Below are 15,037 nucleotides of genomic sequence, written 5' to 3'. Positions count from 1 at the left end.
GGGTGAATGTAACTTATGACTATTTATTTAGTTATAGTTTGATGGTTAAGGTAACTCAAGTCTCACCACTAATATTTAATTATCTTACATATTCTAACTATGATATTTGTAAGTTCCCTATCATCCTTCATCTCTATCGAAAGTACATCTAATTGTTCAAGAAAAAAATTAATTTGTCATCCTCAATAATTCAACACATTCACCTCAATAATCTAATTTCTACAACACAAACTGTATATACAACTTACCTAATTATTTCAACCTACCTTGCAATCTCAAATGTAATTATGTTAATAGTTCTTCAAGAGAAGTATCATTTTACTGATGAATCTATGCAAATTATTGCTCCAGACTGATGAATTCACAATGTCAAGAAACACCTCATGACAGGCACCAACACATTCTAGTGTTCTCCAAATACAAGATTGCTTACAGTCTGCTCAATGCCACAGAACACATTATGAGAGGCACCAACAAATTCTAGGATCCTCCAAATACAATACTGCTTACAGTCCGCTGCACTGATGCACTTTTGTTAGTAACACACTTGTGCTACTTGTGATTTGATTGAGCTGCATGTGGTAGATTACAGCTTGTTGAAGTCAATCACCAGCAATTCTAGATCCTCCAAAGACAATATTGCTTAGTCTGCTGTACTGATGCACTTTTGTTAGTAACACACTTGTGCTACTTGTGATTTGGTTGAGCTGCATGTGGTAGATTACAGCTTGTTGAAGTCAATCACCAGAAAATTCTGTCCTTCCAATGTGATCTTTGAATTCATGGCCATGGCTGCCTTGTTAATGGATGGTTACAGAGGCCATGAGCTCGCTGAAACACGTCAGACAACTCTCTTACAAGTCATTTCTTGCCTGCCTCTTATTCCTGTTGAGTGAAAACTAAAAAATAAATAAATTTAATCCGATTAAAATTAAGAAAAAAAATTATTTAACATAAACTTGACAATTTCTTAAGGATCATAAAGAGGTTGATGCAGATTTATGAACACTAGAAAAAAAGAACATCTAAACAAAAAACAAATGAGGATGATTGCGAGGAAGACATACTGTATTGGTTGCCGACAGCCAAAAGATGATGTAGGAAGCATAAAACTTCAGTCTTTAAAACATTCTTGCAATAAAACAAATGCAACACTTCAAATAACTTAATACATTTTAATAAAGAAATAACAGTATAATAGAAATTTTGAGTTTCCTTGAAATATTTTAATGCTAACAGTACCAGCAGTACCTTTGTCCTATATATAAATATATATAGGGTGGCATCATCAATCTGTAGCTGAGGAATCATTCAGTGACTAAAAATGGAGTTGCAGGACAAGATTCAGACCCCCCAGAGTGAAGTTGGGTTCCCAAGGACTAGAGATCACACCTTCTCTGATAAGCTGAAGGGAGATGCTTCCTGCATGATGTTAATGTTGATCTCTTGGGCAATCTTCTCTTTTTGCTTCATTTATTTTCATGCAGGTGTCGAAGCTAGGATTTGGGTGCATGGGTCTCAGTGGGATATTCAATGCACCAGTGAGTGACTGAGGTTGGGATGTCCATCATCAAGCATGCTTTTGAGAGTGGCATCACCTTCTTCGACACCTTCAACATTTACGGGCTTGCTGAAACGAGAGCTTTACACCGCGACAAGATGGTGCCAATTGAGGAAACTGTAAGTAACAAAACCTAGAAGATCTCTATTTGTGTAACAGACAGACCAATTGTCATGGAGTTAGTTGGATTTACCAAAGCCATTCAACATCCTTGTGATACCTGCTCACAAAAGATCGACCTTCCCGTGACCTTTGTAGCCACATAGGACCTGCAAAGTGAGAAAACAAATTAGTAACACACACGCGATCTTCCTACTAAAACATAAATACTCGGGTCACAGAAGCAAAACAAAAAAATAACACCATAGCAGATGGACAACTTCATGCATGATTGCATGACAAAGGGTCATGCGTTTGCTTATACCGATCAATCTTCCTCACTTAAGACTTGACATCCCTGATAAAATCTAAATATAGCATAAAATCAAACTTCGCGGTGCATGTGAGATTTAACTTAGTAGTAGCTTCATGTTGTAGATGAAACTACTGATCCACATATACCTCTCTTTCTACTTGGATCTCTTATCATATATAATATTGAATACTGTCCCTATTACCGAGACCGATAGAATAATTGATCCATTCATTCTAACACCTATAATTGGCTCAATTGTCCTCTCACATATGATGATGTGGGGCTAAACTAGAGTATTGTACATTCTGGTTTGTGCTAGATGGGCGAGCTAAAGAAGCTGGTGGAAGAAGGCAAGGTGAAGTATGTCGGACCATCATAGGCAAGTTCGGAGATGATTCAGCATTCCCACACTGTGCATCCCATAAGTGCAGTGCAGATCGAGTGGTCTCTCTGGTCTCAGGATATTGAGGAAGAAATTATCCCAGTTTGCAGGTATGAGATTATTTTTGGTTACGCTCAGAGTTGATTGATACACAACTTTGCTGGCATTTTGGAAGAGTAATGTATTGTACTTGTAATGCCAATTTCTTTGTGACCCATGCACATCCATACGATGATGAGAAGACAAAAGAACAACAAGAGAACAGGTTCACCTGAATTTATCCGGTCGAGAATTTGACATTGGAATTGTCCCATAAGGTCCTATCGGTCACGGATTCTTGGCTAGCAAAGGAGTTGCAGAAAGCTTACCTCAGAATTCATATCCGGTAGAGAATTTGACATAAATTAATCTTTTTCGAACTTTGATTCTAGATTTTGATGAAGTTAGGTTTTTGTACTAAGATGTATTGTCATACCTGAATGTTTCAGTGCTATAAGAACAGCCTGTCAACTGATAACCATCCATGAATTTCTCTCAGAATTGGCATCCAAGGTTCACTGGAGAAATCTTGGAAAAGAACAAGAGACTCTTAGAGGATTAGAGAAGTTGGTTGTGAAGCATCACTGTACACCTGCACGACTGGCTCTGGCTTAGCTCCTTCACCAAGGAGATGATGTGGCTCCTATCCCTGGTAAGTTTACAGAAAAACCTACCATCAATGGTGTTTCAGATTAGATTTTCTGTTCAAAAATCAGAATCAATGAAAGAGACCGGAATACCTGTTTTATACTAAAATCAAAGGTCATGTCCTCCCTCTGCTTGAAGAAGATTATATTTTGTTCAGGAATCTCAGTTCTGACATATCAAGCATTTTTTGCTGGGTTATGATCCTCTGGTTGCTGCACAGATAAATTCATGATGCCATTATGCACTGGTATATTACACATTTGTCTGGCACCTGATGTTGTGAATAATATCAGGTACAACCAAGTTCAAGAACTTGGATGACAATGTTGTCACTTCTGAAAGTGAAGCTCACAAGCAAAGACCTGAAAGAAATATCTGATGCAGTCCCCAGAGATGAAGTGGTAGGTCACACAACCTATGCTTCTGTTGCATCATTCAGTTGGAAGCATGCGAACACTCCCCCTCGTCATGGTAGTCTCTCAGCTTAGGAATTCCTGCTCATCTGCCTGGACAACAATATGCAAATTGTTCTGTTTGCCTGTTTGAAAGTTGTACCAAATCGATTCTATGTAAGACTGGTATATATTGAAGCTTAGCAGTGTCATGTTTCTGAGTTCATGAGACACATGAGTTGGCGTGCTTGTCAATCCAAAAATCTAAATAATATGCACCATCAGAAACACCCTTATTTTTTATGTGTCTGTCCACATGTGGTAATTTGAATTATTGAATTTTATCAAACTACTAAACTTGTAATCACCACAGGTTTAAATATTTAACAAAATCAACAACCTTGTTGCAGATAATGATAACCAGAAACGTCAACAAAAATGATCCAGTTAATCTCCACCAGAATATTTTAAACAAGAAAGATCTTTCCCTTGACTCCCTAGTACAACTATAAATACATATCACAATTTCCATCAGAATTTAGTTTTTGCCAACTAGGAGCAGATAAATCATGGGAGGAGGATCCTCCCATGTTTAATCAATAGCACTGCAATGAAAGGGGTCTGACTAGATTACAGCAACAAAATAATTGAATTTCATGATATAATGGTACATGTGAAGACCCCAAAGATGATGTGATGCGGCATCACGATGAATGGTTCAATAAAATCTATTCCATGTAAGAAATTTGGGCCTAAATTTCCATATTCTGATGTACAACATGAACGATATCACCATGTAGGAAATGAGAAAATGATGTGCAGAAGGGTGTCTTTAGATTAATTGAACCAATGCAGGGAAGGTAGAAAGACTCCAACCAAGATACGAACTATTGAATTGCCACCCTATCTGGGATTGGTGGAACTAAGAAAGCCTAATTTGTCAGCCAACATATTCACAACCTCGTTACCTCCAGACTCAGTTTCAAATCTACCTTTCTCACCATCGATCCCTTCATTTAGCAAGTCCTCCCAAAATTCATCGTTCAGCTCCCCATCTGATTTGACATCTTGCAGCTCAAACTGTTCTTGATTGTTCTCGTCGACCAGTTCCTGTATCTCTAGAGCCAGACTACCCAAACTTGAGACCTCCTCCACATGGAAGTCATGCATATCCTCGGCTTCAATCTTAGTAGAAATATTCAGTTTTGGGTTTCCGCTTGTGCCCACATCATCATTCTCAGGAGCTCTATCTATCGGTCGTCTTCGTTTCTTAGAAATGGCCTCTTCAAGCTCTTTAATCCTCTCTTTTTGCTCAACTAACTGCTGTAGGAAGCTGGGGTTCCGCATAAACCGGGCTAAGAATGTCATCATTTGCTGCTGTTTCTGTTCTGTTGCAAGTACCTTCTCTTCCATATCTTTGAGATGGTTTCTTGTGTTCTGCTGCTCCTGTCTCAGCTTCACGAGTTCTGTCAATAACAATTGCTTGTCACGTTTTAACCTGTTGATTTCCCCTTCCAACCCAAATTCTCCCACCTCAAGAAAGGAAGAGAGAGGCTGCTGCTGCAAAGGAGGATAAGAGACTTGCTTTCTCCTCTTTATGGTCTTGAGGAGGTGCCTCTGGCCTCTGAGAAACCCCTCATTAGCAAATTCCCATCTATCTGGATCCACCTTCCTGAAACCCTGCATGGATATCCAATGTTATAAGAAGCAAAACAACAGATGGAAACTCTGACCAATGAAATCTAAAGACATTCTGTTCTCAAGAAACCTCATAATTATGCAGTCGAAAACATGAAAAGCAAACAACTCAGATTTAATACCTGAAAAGCTAATAGGAAAAGCCATGATAGCTGGTGCCAGAAGAACATGGAAACACAACAGCAAAATAGGTTACTCAAACAAAATCGTTTCTACTGGAAGAGTCCATGTCATTCTGTGTATCTTCTTTCTATATTTTCTTCTCTAACTTATGAGACATGCAACTTGTGAGTATTCTCCTACCCTGGAAATAAACAATAAGATATTACCGAAGAGAAAAACTATCAAACTAAAAGAATACTCCTTCGCCTATGTGCTTATGCAGAGAGTGATGAGAAGATAGCTGCAGAAGCAGGAAAAGTGTTGCTGCATAACCAAAGACTACCTCTTTCTTGCCCTTGGAATCAAATCTTATGGTGTACATAATTACATTCAATATAACATGCAACCATTCGCAACAGAAGAATTAGAAGTGTGTTAAAATTAAGATTTTCAATTTTGGGTACTTGACTCGTACCATTATGGATCCAAATTCTACAAACGTACCATATGCTGATACATCAATACCTACCTAATTCTAAAAAAAATAAAAAGAAGGGTACAGTCCTTTATACTGCTGAACCATTACATCTTGTCCATGAGTGATTTATTTATGCACAAAAAAATGGATTTATTTATGCCGACAGATGAACGAGATAACATAATGAATAAACCAAGTAAGCTAAGAATTCGACAGCAGACAACTAGAAGGGTGTATAAAATGAGCCACATTGGAAATACTTACATAGGTATTCAGTTGTCGGACAAAGCTGGAGAAGTTGTTGTGCTTGAAGTATCTTGGGAGCAGAGTCATCGCGAATGCGTGAGGGTTCCAGACCACAAAGCTGTTGTTCCTCGGGCTCCATGAAACAACTTGATCGGTGCTGGGGTCATCAACTATCTCGTAAGTCTTCATAAGGAAAGGTGGTGGACCAACATCGTGCAGTCCATCCAATGGCTTAGGAGGATCCATGGCGACATCGGTAGAAGAGGCGGATGCATCAGAGAACTCCTGATGTTCCTCTTTCACTGGGTTCAGATTAGGATCCATGGTTGAAGAGAATGTCAAGAAAGTTGGCAAGATTAGTGAAAACTTGGAAAGGAAGTTACAAGCTCGAAAGGGCTAATGCAACCAAGCAAAAAATAGAATTGAGAACACTTCCTAAATCAGCCAAATTTGTAGAAAAGGGATGTTTAAAAAGAAAGTTAGTGCTTTGATTTCGCAATGGCAATCTAACTACAAGATTGGAGCAAAGGAAGGTTTTTCCAGGTCATAAAGCCAATAAAACGTACAACATTGCGAACTTGGGAAGCTGTGAGTCAACAGATAGAACAGCAATAAAAGGGAAATTGGTCCGCAACAAAGATCAAGAAAATCAGCGAGAACAAATTTCGCTGTAATGAATGGAATATAACGAAACAGTATCGGGAATGCTGAAGCTTTACGACCAAAACAACGACCAACAGTAAAAGGAGCTACAAAGACCCAATTTTTCCTTCAGAATAACGAGATGTCCGAGCTTGAAAGAGCCGAGTTCAACGATGAAGAGGGGAAGAGACAACATATTGAGGAAAGAAAAAGAAAAGGGCCCATCGGAACGATGACAGGGTGCACGAAAGAGAGACGAAAGCAATCACAAGTAGAAACTTCGATGCGACGAATGGGAACTAAACGAAGCAGAGCCGGGAATCTCTGAAGCCTCGCAACCAAATCAAAGTAAAAGAAATAAAAGGGAACAACAGTTCTTCAGTAGGGAGCTACAAAGACGCATCCTCCTCCTTCGGATTAACAAGATATCGTAGCATGAACGAGTCGAGCTCATCGAACGAGGGCGGATCACGACTCCAAGAGAGAGAGATTGCAGAGAATCAAAGCGTCGAATTCGACGGAAGATTCCTGCAAGGAATCAAAGAAAATGCGGCATCTCGGCGGACCGTGTTGCTGGGAGAGCGCGACCGAGGAAGAGCCGAGAAAACAAAAAAAGAGCCCCTTTCCTCTTCTGTAGTGGAAGTTTCTAGAGCACGTGTGGTGGGTCCTAGAAGCTTCTAGCGCGAACCAGGTGGGATCCTGTCGGCTGGCAACCACCAAGCACGGGAAAGGGGAGGAAGTTTCTGGAATCGAACTTGGTGGGCAAACGTAGCAATACCAAAACACTACCGTTACGGACAGTTTCCCTTGACATTAATGAAAGGTCATTGGCACACAACTACTGACATAAATTTTTATTTTATATGTCAAATATAAATTTTATTTTCACTATCAATGATAAAATTTTTATTAATATATTAAATAATATACTAATATTTTATTATTCAAACATATCAATACATCATATTGGAATCACTAAGACAAATGTCATGTTATATTTCCTGATCTAATCAATCATAATATGTTATATTTTTATTTTATAAATTAATTCTGTATGATTTTTTTCAATTAATTTCATTCGACTATGAACACACATATCTTATTCTTTACCATCCCAAGTGAATCATAGAATTGAAAATGAGAGAAAAAAGAAACTTCACGGGTTGATTATAATATCTCGATTAAGTGGATAAGATTAAGATTAACTTATAAGGATTTAATAGATATACTATTATTAATATTAACTTAAATATTTGATCAATAATTTAGATGCATTGATAAATCAATTAATTTATCAAATTCGAGTCATGATATTTAGTATCAGAGAGCCGATCTATTAAAACTAACATTGGTTTTATAAGAATCTTTATCTGCTATTTGATGGCTTTGTTTCATCATCGTACCAAATAATCATGACGTATAAACAGCAATTCACCTACAGAAATGTGTAGATAATATTATCAGCATTGATTAGCATAGGAGTTGCTGCATTTGAGGCCAATATCTCAGAAGTTTCTATCTTGGTTGTTCCCTGTTGTTTCTTGAAGTCATCAAACTCCTACATTTGTGTGGGATTCCTATTTCTTGCATGTGTTTGCATGCTGCATCATTCTTGTTCTGATTACTATTGCTGCATTCAGCTTCTATCTTGTATCATTCTTGTTCTAATTATTGTTGTTATGCTTAGTTCCACTCTAATGCACCAGTTTCCTTTTCTTTCTTTTTCTTTGACTAAAACATCCCACAGAAAGAAACATAGATTCTCATCTTATTGATTTTTTGATTCAGCAACATAGGAGTTAATTTGGAGATTGGGAAGAGGTCATTTTGGAAGCCTCTGTTTCTTGGCATTTTTGTTGTTTGGGAAGAGGTCATCTTATTTATTTTTCTGTGACTGTTTGTCGATTTGATTAGCTACATCGTTCAAACTGGATGAATCAACTGCACTTCTTTGTCACACAATGCTGAACTTGGAATCTATCTGCATTATAATTGCAAAACCTAATCATCCTATGTTCATTTGACTTCATCTCCTTCTTCACTGCATCAGATTTGAAGCAATGGCCAATCATCTCTTCCAAGGAGTGTCTCAAATGGACATTCCATGTGAGGTTGGTGGTGAGATGATTTCCTGTCTGTATACATTTAGTGTTTCTTTGTTGATGTAATCGCAATCTAACCAGCAGTCTCCCTGAACATTTGATGGAGCTGGAGAAGAAGATTAGGAACTGAACCATTGTTTTTGTCTGTCTCCTGACAGATACCTTAGCCTTAAGATTATCTCTTGCTAAACTGAATAAAAGATTTGTGAATCACTGGCATTTATTTGTATGATGTTGCAGTCATGGTTGCTAAATGACTGCCACTAAATCTAAACCAGGAAGAAAGAGAATTGTATGAATTGATTCATCTTCATGATCCTCCAGTCTGTTCACAGTGTCTGTGATGTGCACATCAAGCAACCCATCAAAGCAGTAAGTGTTCTCACAAATCTGGTGTCTTTCACCTTGTACATTATATCATGTTAAAGTCTGATCAGACCCTTCAGGTGTTCTGTGCTCCCTGCATTCAAGCAACAATGAAGTTTGACCACAGATTGGTGGCAGCACTGCCACTGAGTAATATCTATTAGCATGTCAAGCATTCCCTGTTGAAACACCAAACTGGCTTTTGGAACAGGGGAATTTGTAGTTGAAGCTGCAGACTGCTACTATCAAAAATATTTTTTTTTGTATTTTGTATCTTTAATATTTAAATATTTAAAAGCTAGAGTTCTTGTCCTCTTCCTGCGAAATCCACTCTCATCAATCATGAATCTCCGGTTCTATCATCTCTTTTGCAGATAGTGGGGCATGAAGAATGTGAAAGGAGGAACAAGAAAAGGAAAAGGGGAGAGCGGGGCAACAGAGCTTTGATCTTTCAACCACAAGATTTGCCTTTTTCGTTTTAGCTTCGGTCAAAGATTCTTCCCAGCCATGAGCAGTGAAAGCAAGTGGTGAACACAAACCACTGCTCTTTCCTCCATCGGCAGATGTACAGCAAACCCGGCGAAGAACAAGAAACAAAAAATATCTAGACTGCACAGGAATCACCGTCGCCTCCCTTCCCGTTCTTTACAGTGGCGGTTGGATACCACGCATGCGTGCAGCTCGCAGTTGGCTTTCGATCGTGTCGTGTTCAGGCGACGTGCTTCTTCTCGTTGACGATGTTGAGCAGGCGGGAAACGCCCTGAGTCCACATGTCGTACTCCCTCCGGCTGCGGCACTCGAACTCTATCACGCGTTGCTCCGCCGTCCGCAGCCCGAAGTAGCAGCGCTGCTCACCGCCCTCCAGTAGGTGCCGCCCCGGCCATGCTTGGATGTCCTTGCAGACGTCCACGACGACATCTGCAAAGGAGCAGTTTCAACGGCATGTGAGACCTGGAAGAAAGAGGGAGCTCAGGTGCTTGTCGTCGTGCATGGGACTCACTCTTCTTCTTCTTGGTGATGGTGCCTGCCACATGCCGGCTCTTCATCTTGATCATCACCTGCAGCGCCAGGAACAACATCAAGAACTCATCGTCTCAAAGTCGGGACTGTAACTGCTGCAAGAATCAGATTACCTGACCCATTTTGTTGATGTAAACGGAGACGATCTTCCAGTGAAGTGCGCCTGCTAGTAAAGATCAGCTCGCGAATTGGTTTCACGAAGCTCCCAACAAGAGATGAAATGGTGGAGGGCTGGGAACATCACCTTTCCGTGTGCGTTTGAGCAGCTCGGTGCCTCGAGCGAGGAGCTCCTGGCTGCAGAGGCCCAAGAAGTTCTCCTCCGGGACGAGCTCGTCGCTGAAACTACTGCTGTTGCTGTCCAATTCCTTCTCTTGCTTGCTGCGGCGGCGGTGGTTGTTGTGGTTCGCCGTCCCTCCCTTCTCGACCGGTATGACGGCGGCGATGTTCCACACCTCCTTCAGCGCCCTCGCCTTCAGCGTCGCCGCCCCTCTCAACGCTGCCAATGCATGGGAAGTCTCATGGACCGACGAATAGACCGACGAGAACAACCTGGGTCGTGAGCGATAGGATGTCGACATTGTTACCGGTGGCGGCGGCGGCGGTGAGAGTGACGATGTCCCCCGGCGTCCGGACGCTGACAGCAGAACTAACCACCGACGCCAGGTGCTCGCGCTCGGCCCCCATGCTCTCAGCGGCCTCGACGCACTGAGCGGCCACCAGGGTGGCGGCCGAGGCCACGGCCATGTCGGTCCTGGCGGCGCGGTCGTCTTTGCCGGAGCCCGAGGCGGCAGCGGTTGCCGCTGCGATGGCGGCGACCGCCGCGGCCACCCCGGCCACGGAGATCGCGGCATGGAGCTGCGCGTTCTGGGCCCGGGTCTCCTCCTTCTTCTTCTCCTTCCTATCCTTCAGCCACCTCCCAACTGTCTTGCTCGTCCCCCTGTAAGGTTGCGCCTTCGGTGCGTTACCAGCTCCACAGAACTGCATGGATTCCACCATTATTAAGCTCTTGCGATAGCCACGAATTCTAAAGCACTTCCCATGTTCCAAGAATTTGTCAGACCAATTACTTCCAACTTATTTCCAACACAGCTTAACAGGTTTCAAGAGACAGTAATGGAGGGGAATTGAGGTGATCAAGGATGCAGAGGAGGCTAACACTGTGAGAGAAAGCAGTTTGCCGCTTTAACGAGGGCAAAGAGGAGACAAGCTCTGCAGAGAGGAATGACAACTTCTTTGCTCACAAGCAAAACGAAGCCCACATCCCAACGCAGGCTCAGCTCAGAAAGCAACAGGACAAAAGAAGTGGCCTTTGCTCCCATGCGCAAATTGCACAGGACAACAGCAAGAGTAGAAACCAAACCATCGATGAACTGTAAGGTGGATCGATCAAAGCTCGAAAGGTGGCATTTTACGAGGACGGAAGATTACTGGGTGTGTGGAACTGTGAAACCAGAGCTATGTGGGGGGAGCAAAAAGCTCGCAGATGCTAAAGAAAACAGTCGTCCAAAGACGGGCCCTGGAAATGAGATGTCAGTGGTTTTATTGGAAGAAGATAAAGCCTCGTTTTCTCTGCCCTTTCTCCGTTCTCTTTTTCTCTCTCTCTACGCTGACATTATAGAGAGACGACTGTAGACAGTTCGGGCGTCACTATGACTTCGTGCAGTGTCTCCATCTGACGAAGAATCCGTCGTCTTTGTTCACAAGAAGACATTGTTTTCTTCAACACGAAGAGGAGCAAGAAAGGAAGCAACTGAAGAATTAGCGAGAAGGAGAGAGAGAGAGAGAGGAGAGGAATGACCTTGACGTCGTCCATGTCGGAGGGGGAGACGGGAGGGCTATCGGAGAGTGATCCGCCGCCGTTGAGAGGTCCACTGCTGTGGGAGAGCCGTCCTGATGTGAGAGGAGCCACTTCCTGCCATGGCAACAAGAACAGGGGAAGGAAACAGAGTAACAAACATCAGACTTCAGCATCAGATAAAAATTTGGTTTGTAGTGGAAGAGAGGATTGATAAGGGAGATGGCACGCGGCTCACCGACTGCGACATGATCCGCTCCATGACGAGCTGCGAGGTAGCGGAAGAGGCGAAGGAGAAGGTGTTCCCTGCGACCGCTGCCGCGACGCCGAGCTCCTCCACCTCGGCGGCGGCGTCCTCGGGGATGGCGGCCGGCTGCGGGGGCGGGGGCGGCGGCGGCGGGGCCAGGGCCTTCGAGACCTCGAGGGCGGAGGCGGCCCAGGAGCGGGAGAGAAACTCCATCGGGTCCTTGGTCGGCTCCGGCGGGCGTTGTAGCTCCGACCGCCACGGCTCGCCAGCTTCTTCCATGGCCGCGGCTTGGCAATGGTATAGTTTCCAAGAGCCAATCTTTCGGACGGGGTTTTATAGAGAGAAACCAGAGAGAGAGAAAGAGTTATACCGACAACTCTCTTTCTCTATCTTTTGGTCCTATAAATGTAATCTCCCTCACCGTCTCTCTTTTACATGTAACACATTATAAAGTTTGGTGTGATATGCAATCACTAGAACACATTGTAACACCTCAATATATAATATGAAAACATTAAAATGCCATGTGATACAGTAAATAATTCCACATCAAGTATAATATCAGAATAAAGGTAATATTAGCTATGTATGGCGAGCAGGTCCAAATAAAATAAATTCGGAATATATTATCATAATTAAATAAAGTTAATATTATTAGAATCAACTTAATCTCCCCTCTTACTATGTATTATATATATATGATTATTAGAATCAGATAGGTCTGGTTCGATCTTATATATATGTAGATGGAGCAAAATCTCATAACAGTATGATAGAGTCTAAGGAACACATCCTTCAAATTGAATTAACATGTATTTGATAGATGGGGAAATGGAATCAATCCCACCGCCCCACCCATAACATCATTTTGATTTGATTTGTCCTGTAGATTGATTCCCCACCTTTGGTTGTGTAGGTGAAAGCAGTGATACGTCTCTGATTGAAGAAGGGCTCACACCATTCGCATGACGAGTAGGCTGGTCAATTGAAGACAAAAAGGGAACAATTAATGTAGAGATGCTTAGCCGGATTAGCCGGAGAAGGGTATAAAGGGGCGGACAATTACATGATGGTCCAACTTCATGAGCTGTGTCTCATGAATTGCATAAAAAAGAGTGCATGCGCACACATAAACTCAACATTTTGTAGACGATGATCTCCAGATCAACTGCCTCAGAAATACATCTATTTGATATGTGGGACAGAGATAAAATGGAAGTCAAGCATATTAGAAAAAGGTCAAGTCTCAGTCAACCTTAGAATTGGTAATTAGATCTCACTAAAAAATTTAACCACCCATATAACCCTTTTGTCCTAAGCCAATCCACCAACCAAGTCCCAGTCCCCTTTGACCATTAGGTGCAAATATTGGTTGAGGGAGGACCCACACCACAGGGTCAAGAGGGACCCATGAACCATTGGGTGGTATCAGATGTGGCCCTTCAGCTGGGCCCCCAGCATCCCAATTTGTTGGCTTCATCTAAAAGTCCCCACATGCTCTGCTCCCATATCAAGTTTGGGATAAGCATTCTCTTTTTGGCAGATTAGGGATGTGGCCAATTAATGCCCTCAAAACCCTTCACTGGGCAATAAAACATGGAATGTAGAGGAGTCAAACCCCATAAACACATTCTGAGATAAAGGGAAAAACCCTACCAGCTTTAGCTTTTCTAACCTTTTCTTTGCAATGAGTCAGTTGCAGCAGCAGAACTTTTATCATGTGGATCCTGAATCTTTCACCATGGCTTTACTCACTTATCTTTGCCTTGGCCAAGATGGATACTTCTTTCATGTAGCTGCTCCTCCTAACAGTCACTGTAGTTTCACATTGCTTTTGCTCATGTGGGGAGCTGTTCATTGAAAGCACTTCAGCAAGTCTGCAAAAAGAGAAAATGCTCAAAACATTTTCAGTATGTTTGGTGCAGCTCATGCTATCAGAGAGGACAATTATGCTTTGTCAACCATTAAATATAGGCTCCATCACAAGGTGAGATGCATATTTCCTGGAGTCGTTTGTATTGATTTGAGACTCATGAATATTTAGCTTTTGCTAGAAAGGAATATTGCATTACTTTCTCCAAGACATGTCTAAAGGAGTAGGCATCAAAACTTTGCAAATTTGAGAAAATATCCTTGTTCATAAGAATGTGTATTAGAAGCTCAGAGATGGATTCAAACTGGATTTGTCTGATTCCTACCTTCAATATAGCTTGCAACCCATGCTTGACAGCAGGCAGCTGCCTTGCAGTAGACTATACTCCAGCTCTCCATAGTTTCATGATCATTGCAATATAACTCTAGAATAGTTCATCCACGGTTTCATGAACACAACTTATTATTTTCATATTAACTTTTCCGTCCGTATTACATATTCTTCTCCTTAAAAGAAAGTTTTTATCATCTCTAGCTCATTTTATTTCGAAGAAACTTCATTTATTATAACCAAACCATAAGAATGAGAAAAATAATAAAAGTGTTCCCAGTAAAAAAAAAAAGGTAAAAAAATATCTGCAGGCTTTACCTTTTTTTTTTCCTCATTCTATCTTCTGTCTGCTACATGGTACACTAAGAAACTTCTTCTTTGCCGTTGGCCTAGAATTTAATTTGAACTTGCAAAATACTTGGGCAGGCCAGCTGGTGAGAGTAACAAGTGACATGGTGTAAGTTTCTAGGAAAGGAGAGAATCTATTGAAATTTCGTAGAGGACAATGGATGATTACACCAAGCCTCAGCAATTCCGTATACAGTTATTTGTCAGAGAAGGGGGGAGCTTTTCTTACCTGGGGCTCGTATATGTGACTCCTCCACCATGATGTTGTTGCTCGTCTTGTGTTTCCAACCCTATTTTTTTCATACAGATATATAGTCAGATTTAATTGATGAGAGGGTTAAAAAAAAAAAAAA

The 15,037-nt window shown here is 41.7% G+C and overlaps 2 protein-coding genes across 16 annotated transcripts; both read right to left on the bottom strand.

The window, feature by feature from the left end:
- Positions 1-360: 360 nt before the first annotated feature.
- On the bottom strand, positions 361-7,207 carry LOC108952791 (heat stress transcription factor A-2b-like). 15 transcript variants are annotated; one of them, XM_065150169.1, is made up of 9 exons: positions 5,980-7,207; positions 4,430-5,117; positions 3,408-3,583; positions 3,138-3,257; positions 2,834-3,067; positions 2,630-2,699; positions 1,252-1,830; positions 1,068-1,131; positions 361-885 (listed from the first exon to the last, which is right to left on the bottom strand). In XM_065150169.1, the coding sequence occupies exons 1-3, from the start codon at positions 6,283-6,285 to the stop codon at positions 3,525-3,527; spliced, it is 1,053 nt and encodes a 350-aa protein (XP_065006241.1). In that variant the 5' UTR covers positions 6,286-7,207; the 3' UTR covers positions 361-885; positions 1,068-1,131; positions 1,252-1,830; positions 2,630-2,699; positions 2,834-3,067; positions 3,138-3,257; positions 3,408-3,524. The 15 variants fall into 15 exon arrangements, with proteins under 15 accessions (XP_065006241.1, XP_065006240.1, XP_065006233.1 ...); XM_065150168.1 differs by having other exon boundaries at positions 2,834-3,046; XM_065150161.1 differs by having other exon boundaries at positions 1,252-1,642; positions 1,755-1,830; positions 2,834-3,046; positions 3,138-5,117.
- Positions 7,208-9,513: 2,306 nt separating this feature from the next.
- LOC135638966 (VAN3-binding protein-like) lies at positions 9,514-12,601 on the bottom strand. Its single transcript, XM_065152602.1, has 7 exons — positions 12,125-12,601; positions 11,890-12,003; positions 10,676-11,069; positions 10,336-10,587; positions 10,205-10,254; positions 10,072-10,129; positions 9,514-9,989 (listed from the first exon to the last, which is right to left on the bottom strand). The coding sequence occupies exons 1-7, from the start codon at positions 12,410-12,412 to the stop codon at positions 9,781-9,783; spliced, it is 1,365 nt and encodes a 454-aa protein (XP_065008674.1). The 5' UTR covers positions 12,413-12,601; the 3' UTR covers positions 9,514-9,780.
- Between the last annotated feature and the right edge of the window lie 2,436 nt (positions 12,602-15,037).

The sequence above is a fragment of the Musa acuminata genome, chromosome BXJ3-5 (genome assembly GCF_036884655.1).
Source record: "Musa acuminata AAA Group cultivar baxijiao chromosome BXJ3-5, Cavendish_Baxijiao_AAA, whole genome shotgun sequence".
NCBI classification, from domain to species: Eukaryota; Viridiplantae; Streptophyta; class Magnoliopsida; order Zingiberales; family Musaceae; genus Musa; species Musa acuminata.
Note: the sequence above shows the minus strand (reverse complement) of the source record. Positions and strands in the feature narration are given on the sequence as shown.